The sequence below is a fragment of the Ursus arctos genome, unplaced genomic scaffold (assembly GCF_023065955.2).
Source record: "Ursus arctos isolate Adak ecotype North America unplaced genomic scaffold, UrsArc2.0 scaffold_19, whole genome shotgun sequence".
Lineage (NCBI taxonomy): Eukaryota > Metazoa > Chordata > Mammalia > Carnivora > Ursidae > Ursus > Ursus arctos.
The window spans coordinates 27,942,396-27,949,922 of record NW_026622863.1 but is presented as its reverse complement, the minus strand read 5'-3'; the positions used below and the strand labels follow the sequence as shown (position 1 = coordinate 27,949,922).

Below are 7,527 nucleotides of genomic sequence, written 5' to 3'. Positions count from 1 at the left end.
CGGGGGGGGGGGGTCGCTGGACCTGCCTGGGTCTGGGGCAGCAGTGGGTGGGCAGCTGTGGCTATGGCAAGACCCCAGGTTCAGGGCACAGGCTTCAGCCCTGGCTGATGACTGAGGGGTGGGGTGGGGTAGAGTGAGGGTGGGAAGCGGGGGGGCCCCGCTTCTTCAGGCCCAGAGGGACCCTTTGCTGGCAGCAGGCACCGCTGTAGGGTGCATGAGGCCTGACACCTAACTCCCAAACCCATCCTGCCCTGTCTCAACTTGGGCAGCTCTCGCGTCTGTGCTAAGCGGTCAGTGAAGTATCATTCCTGTATCATTCATTCCCGGCTGCTTAAAAAAAGCATTTTAGGGGAAAATGCAAGGGAGGGGGTAGAAAGAAGAAGAAAAGACAGGTCTCTGCATTGGCCGGGAATCGAACCCGGGCCTCCCGCGTGGCAGGCGAGAATTCTACCACTGAACCACCAATGCTTCACGGTAACAGGGCTTGCCACAGAGACTCAGGTGGTCTGGCCGCCGCCGGCTCCGCCTATGCTCTCTGTCAAAGTTTCGGGCCTGTCTGGGGACGGGTTGGGGGAAGCACCGGCGATCTAAGGGAATCCAGACAACTGAGAATTTTCTCCGAGCAGTAGCGCCCAGCGGAGACGCGTCGGCTTCAGGTCTGTCCTAGCCCCGAAGCCCCCGCCCGCTAGTTCCTGCCCCTCAGGAGGCTGCCTGTTTCCGGCACCGCGCCGGGGACCCCGCCCCCCCCCACTCCTACCGCGACCCCCGGGGGCTGGGTACGCCCCTCCCCGCGCTCCGCTGTCACGCTTTCCTTTCTCCAAGGACGGGCCTCCCACCACCGGAATCAGCATCCCTGCTGCTTCCAGGCCGCCCCTCCAGACCTTCTGAAGCCAGAGAGCGGGGACGGGGGTGCCCGGAACTCGCACCCGCGGGCCTGGGGGAGGGGGAGCCAGGATGAAGCGGAAGGGGTCCCCCGAACGTCCTCCATTCCTACCCGGTGGCCCTATAAGCCTCGCCCCTCGTGGGTTGGGCCTGAGCTGGGGGCGTGGGCGCACGGCCCCAGAAAGTTGTTTTATAAACTGTGCTGCCCCCGCACGCATCCCCTCCGCTACCCCTCATCACCCCTCCAGCCCCAGGCGCAGGCGTGTCCCCCACAGAGCCTCCCTGCCCAGGCTGGGACCCAGCTGTCCCTTTGCACCCATCTCCCCATCCCTCCTGGGCACCAGTTCCCTCCCTGGAAATGCAGGGCACAGGAGAGAAGGGGCAGAGGCGGGGCACTGAGAGTCTGGGACCTTCCAAACTCCACTTCTCTGCCCAGGCCTGGAGCAGAGGAAGGTGGCCTGGCCACAGCCCTCACCCTGCCTGGCTGGCCCTGCCAGTGCTGGGGCACATCCTGGCGATCCCAACACAAGGATTAAAGGCTCTCACACCCCCACGGTGGCTTTGGGCCCTGACTTAACTCTTCCCTTTCATCCTTTGCCAGACTAAAATCCAGAACGTCAGCTGTTCCTGGGTCAGGCAGAGGAATCTTTGGAGGGCCCCTATCTGGCTGGCCAGAGGCTGCAGGCAATTGTCCCCCTCCTGTCACCTGGAGTCACCTGGAAGGTGCCCCTTATCAGAGGCCAGACATGGGGAACCTGTGGTCTCCCAGAGTGACCTTGTGATGGAGAATCCTGGGATTCTAAGGAATAGTTGCATACCTCAGTTTCTTCCAGTTAAACTGGGGTCTAGGCAAGGACTCTGGCCACGGAGAGTCACCTCTTCTCCGTTTGTCTCTGTTGCAGCAGGAGTAACTATGACCTGGACTACAAGCTGTACAGGGAAGATGTCCCCTACAGGTCGGTAGGTCTTACCCCTCGGTTCTCTGGGTAAACAGGTGGAGCTGGTTGGCCTGACTCCCTCTCTGTCCTGTCCCAGTGGGGCGTATGAATACCAAAGGATCCCTCCACTCATCAGTCACGTGCCTGTCAAGATCCGGAGGACCCGGGTGGGCTTGGGGGTTAAGAGCAGCTTCAGTCCCCACAAGGGGGCCAGGAAGAGCCACCTGCCCAGAGAGCAAATAAAGTGTGAGTACGGGGGCACAGCCCTTACCTACGGAGCTGGGGAAGAGCTGGGCAGACCTCAGCAGGCAGGCTGGGGAGCCCTGGCAGCAGAGCCCTCTGCCCTCCGGGCCTGGTGGGACCCCAGCTTTGGCCCCTCTCCAAACAGTCCAGATGGAGGAGCTGCACTCCATCAGGGGGGAGCTAAGCCAGATCAAAGCCCAGGTAGACCGTCTCCTGGAGAATCTGGAGCACATGGACCAGCAGAGGGACCAGCTTCCAGGTGGAACACCTCCAACTGGGGGCCCAGGCCACATTCCCAGTGAGCTCCAGCTTTTCCCACTGCTGAAGGTGCTAGGGGCACCTGGGATCCTGTCCTGGGCTTTCCCTCTGCAGGGCTCATTCCTGCCCTCCCCTTCCTTCCCTCCTTTCCCCACTCCCTCTGGTTGTTTCATTGGCTTCAAGACCCTGTGGCTTCTAGGTTGTTCTATGAGCCCCCCCCCCACCTGCCCACCCACTCGGCAACTATCTGGAGGCAGAGTAGTGTCCCAGCCCCTCCCCATCTTGTCTTCTCAAGCCCTAGGCACCCTTGATCAGTGCTGGGCACCAAGTGGCCTCCCTGAGATCAGCTGGGGCCTCCAAACGTGGCCATTAACTGGTGACTCTACCTGCACAGGGTCGGAGGACAGTGAAGAAACCAGGGGTCCAGGCAGTAAGGGTTCCTCATGCAGAATCACTGAACTCCAGCAGGAGCCCAGGGGCTAGAGGGCCCATCCCGAAGCAGACAGCTCTGAGGACAGCACAGACCCAGAGGAGACAGTGAGTGGCCTGGTACCTCCCCTCATCCGCACCCTCCTTGCATTTGGCTCCTTGTGGCCTCCCTGTGCACATGGGACTCAGGTCCGTGGAGGAGCCCACAGTGGTGGTTGAGGGGAGACATGTGACGTCTCCCCCATGCAATCCCCAGAAGATGGGCCCTCCACTGCTTTTTATCCCCGCTTAACTCCGGTTGGATGAGCTCAGGGGACTAGGGGCTAGTTCTGACCTGAAATACCATCTCCTCCTGAAAGCTGGGAGGTGGGCTTTGAGCACTGCAGAATGTCACAGGTATGCCTCATGGCCCCAGACCCCTTGCCTGAGGCCCCAGAACCGGTTAAAACTTATTTCTGCCTTTTTCCGGCCCCGCCCCCACATCTTGTCATGTACCATGCTCCCTGGGGAAGCTGTGGCACATGGACCTTCCTGGATGGAGAACTGTCCAAACCTGGAACTGATAATAGCCCTTTGGGCAGCGTTAAAGGGCTCAAATATTCCTGTTTTACCGTACCCTCCTCCTGTATTGGTGGCCCCTGAGGTGGACTAAGCCCCACGTTTGTTTGGGCCATCTCTGCAAGGTCCGGGTTGCTGAGGGGCTGGCAGTAACAAGCTTCCCTTCCTCCACCTGTCCGGCTCTGCCCCCTGGACTGCTGGCCTCTGGAGGGCCCTTACTGCTGCCCAGGCTTGAGTCACATCTGGGAAAAGACCAGGCTAGATGAAGGGAATGCTTTGGTGGTTCTGGGTTCCCAGGCCTCAGGAAGAATCAAGAGTAGCACTGAGCTGGCAAAGCTGCCAAGAGACGGACGTGGGGTTGAGGAAAAACGTTAGCAGGCAGGCCTCCGTTTCCTAGTCATTTCATGCTTCTCAGCCCTCTTGGCCAGAGTCCTGCTTCTGTTTTTCCTAAAGGGTTAGAATCATGCATCGGATCCGGAGGGCAGCCAGTAGAAGGGTGGAACCCCTCCAGGCTCCTTCCCAGGTGGCTCCCTTCCTTGCCTCTTGTAGGTTTCTGAAGGCCTCCCGGAAGTGACTGTGCAACCAGAGGCACCCATTCTGGAATGAGTGCGGTGAAAGTGGAGGCAAGGCTCAGCCAGACCAGCCAGGAGGCCTCCCCATAACGGTGGCTTTTTCTTCGGAGGTCGTGTTTCCAGATGATAGGGGCTGAGAAGGAGGCCTGCAGCTGCCTGGCACAACCTCACCATCCTCATGAAGCTGAGGCCATGTTGCAAGGGGTGGCTGCCCAGGCCGCCCTTGGGCGCATGTCATCCCCCAATGACTGCAAGTACTGCTCTGGCTGCTCGTCCCTGCCCCCCCCAACCCCCTCCACAGGCCCCGCCGGTTCGAGTGTGGAGCATCCTGCAGCGGCCAGCCCGGCTTTCTCTAGCCACAGTGCTGCCCAGGAAACACTCACGTGCCTACAGTCCCCCTTCCAGTCTGAAACAGCTTTAAGCTCCTCGGTAAGCCCCCACATAACCCCCTTTTGGTTCCAGACTACCCATCCACCCCATAAAACCATCCTTCAGAACAGGACTATCATTTTTATGTCCTGTTTCTACCTGGTCTCTTGCTGGTGTGATACTATGTATTTCAGATCTGCTCTGGAAATACTATTATGTCAAAAGGGGAAAAATAAAATTTGTGTTTCTTTTCCCTGGTCAGGGATTCTTGGTGTGGTCTCCAATCCTCATTCTGGTCCTTCGGCTGCCTCAGGGCAGGCCTTCCTGGAGAAGCTGGGCCGGCCCCTGAGTCACATGAGGTCAGAAGCTCCTACTAAGCCAGGGCACCAGGCTGCCTGCCTTTCTCCAATTCAGACCTGAGCACAAACCCACAGGGCTCAGCAGCTACACAAGGAAGAATCCGCTCTTGTGGTCACTCAGGCTGACTCTGCCATACAGAATAAGGCCAAGCTGCATCTGGTTTCCCAGCATGCAGCTCTTACTCCTGCAAGTTCGTCTGCCCTCTCCCAGGAGCTAAGACTGGACAAGGGGCGCCAAATAATGAAGTCAGCCTGGTGGGGCGCCTGGGTGGCTCAGTCCGTTAGGCATCCAACTCTTGATTTTGGCTCAGGTCCTAATCTTAGGGTATGAAATCAAGCCCTGCATCAGGCTCCACGCAGCATGGAGTCTGTGTGGGATTCTCTCTCTTCCTCCCCATCCCCACCCTCCACACACACAAATAAATCTTTAAAAAAAAAAAAAGCCAGCCTGGACCCCCACTTCTTACCAGCAGTGGAGGCGGCCTCTAGCTTCTACCCAGAGCCAAACCCCTTCCAGCTACCAAACCCTGAGCTGTGGTCTTGCCCAACACCAAACCAGAGGCTAGGGAGTGCACCCAGAGTGCTCCTGGGCCCACACAACCCTCCCTACTCTTGTCACACCTCACCAAGGGCCCACTCTGGTACCCAAGGGGCAGCTTCTCCTCCTTCAAGGCACATTTCCCCACACCGGCCCCTGCACCTCGGTCAGTTTCAGCCGGTTTCTTCTGCTTATGTTGGTCTAAGGAATAGGACATACATTCAAGACAATGCTGTCCCAAGCCCTGACACCAGGGGTCCACTACTTGGTGCAAAGAGCCTTGCTCCTTTAAATTCACTACCAAGAAGAACCACAACAGAAGACTTTCCCAGATATAAAGGAGTTTGTTTTAGCTCCGATATAAAGAAGGCACAGCCCCCTTGTCCATTCTCTCAAGAGCAGACCAATTCTATAGAAGGGAGTCACTAGCTGGCCTGCATAGGGTCCATCCCTTACAAGAAAAAAACTCCAAGTCCCGTTTTTCAGGCGAGTCCGGCTGAAAAGTCCTTTCCAACTTGGGAGCCAGGCCGCATTCGCAAGTTTCTTCCACTGGGTCGTAGCTGGGAAGCACCAGCTCGAGCAGAAAAGTTTCTTTAACGGAAGTCTCTAAAAAGTCGTTCCAACACAGCTGTCCCGATGCGTTAGTTCTGTGCACGCCTCCTCAGATCTTCTCCCGCCCTTTGAATTCTCAGCTCCGCGCAGTCTGGAAGCTGACCGCACGGGTCCTTTAGGGGACGGCGGCGGCTCGGTCCTAGGCATCCGTCGTTGCTCAGGCTTCCGGTTCAGGACGGCGCGGCGGCGCCCCTCCGGCGGGCAGCCCGCACCAAGCACTGCTGCAGGACGGGGTAGAGGCGCTGGCAGCCCTCCAGGCCCAGACGCACTGCCTCGGCCCAGCTCTCGGTCGGGCCGCCCTCTCCGCTGCCCAGCAGCCCGGCCACCTGGTTGAGCACGGGCATGAGCGCCACAGTGAGGCCGGCGGCGGCGTGCTCCTCCTCGAGTCGCGTGGGGTCCAGCAGCCAGGTGGGCGCCGGCTCCGGCGTGCGGCTCAGGCCGCAGCCCACCACCAAGTCGTACATCTCCACGCCGGCGTCGGCCAGGGCGAGCGCGGCGGCTGTGAGCGCGGCGGCCAGCGCCGAGCCGCCGTCCTCCAGCAGCAACGCCGACACCTCGAGCTGCGCGCGCGGGTAGCGGCCCAGGCGCACCGCCGGCTCGAGCGCTTCCTGCAGGGCCAGCGCCAGCTCGCGCTCCTCCCCGCCGCCCGGGGGCGCACGGCGCCGGCGGCCGGCGAAGGGCGCGCGGCGGAAGTCGCAGAGCAGGCGGCCGCGCAGCGCGGCCGGGGCCTCGCCGCCCGCTCCGGCCGGGCCGCTGCCGCGCTCGCTGCCCTCGGCCTGGCGCGGGCCGGACACGGCGCACAGCACCTTGGTGCCTCCCGCCTCCAAGTAGGCCGAGCCCTTGGCCTGGCTCAGCAGCCCGGCGCGTGCGTACACGGGCCGCAGCCGCGTGGGGTCGCGGACGGCAGGCGCCTCATCCTCGTCGGCCGCGTACAGCTGCGGCGGCTGCGACTCCTCGGGCCCGCGGATGCGGCGGTGGTCCCCTGGCATGGCGGCGCCTGGCGTGCGAGCCGCTTCCGCCCGCCGGCCTAGTTTCGCGCGCGGGTTCTTCCGCCCGCTTAAAGCGGCGCGCCCGCGCGAGGGCTGTCGGGATAGCGGCGGACGGCGCCGCTCTGCCCCCTGCCGTCCTGGAGGGAGAACAGCGAGCGCAGCCGAGCTCCGGGGCCCTCTCAAGGACCCCGGGATCTCGATGAATGAATGGATGGACAGCCGGACAGACCTGCAGAAGCGGGATCCAGGCCGGCCTGGCTGACCTCTAGCCTCTCGGGCCAGGGCAACCCCAGGGCGTACGTCTTCGTCCTTTCACTTGTGAAGGTTGTAATTACTTCAATTTTGCACTTACTTGTGTGACTTTCTCATACATGTTTTCCTCGGTCTTCCCCAAGGCGGCAATGGCCTTTTGTCTCGTTCATTCCTGCCATCGTCAGTGCCCTGGCTGGCATAATGATGGATGGAACCGCCCCTCTCCTGCACTGGATTGTGTACTCTTTGTACCCCTAGGAGTCCTCACCTGGCATGTGCTTGTTGCAGCCGGGTCCTCAGCACCCTCCCCTTACGTGCTTCTCTCACTCCAAGTGTGGACAGCCCCTCCCCCGCAGGCTGGTGACAGCTAGCCTCTGCGGCTTCTCCCAGCATAGACCCGCTTTCCTCCTTCTGTGTCAGCAGGACTGAGTGAACCTGGGCCCCTGGCCACCTGTTGTACCCAGGGAAGAGGAATCAGCCAGAGCCAGCACAAGCAAGCAGTACCTTTAACCTCCCCCGCACCCGGTT

The 7,527-nt window shown here is 60.8% G+C and overlaps 1 protein-coding gene, 1 long non-coding RNA gene and 1 other non-coding gene across 3 annotated transcripts; 1 reads left to right on the top strand and 2 right to left on the bottom strand.

Annotated features, from left to right (window-relative positions):
* Nucleotides 1–397: 397 nt before the first annotated feature.
* On the bottom strand, nt 398–468 carry TRNAG-GCC (transfer RNA glycine (anticodon GCC)). Its single transcript has one exon. It is a non-coding gene; the product is annotated as a tRNA-Gly (tRNA).
* A 21-nt stretch (nt 469–489) lies between these two features.
* Nucleotides 490–4,507, top strand: LOC113252480 (uncharacterized). Its single transcript, XR_007190990.1, has 3 exons — nt 490–656; nt 1,785–2,858; nt 3,858–4,507. It is a non-coding gene; the product is annotated as an uncharacterized LOC113252480 (long non-coding RNA).
* Nucleotides 4,508–5,102: 595 nt separating this feature from the next.
* On the bottom strand, nt 5,103–7,189 carry EXOSC6 (exosome component 6). Its single transcript, XM_026495201.4, has one exon. The coding sequence runs from the start codon at nt 6,745–6,747 to the stop codon at nt 5,929–5,931; it is 819 nt and encodes a 272-aa protein (XP_026350986.1). The 5' UTR covers nt 6,748–7,189; the 3' UTR covers nt 5,103–5,928.
* Between the last annotated feature and the right edge of the window lie 338 nt (nt 7,190–7,527).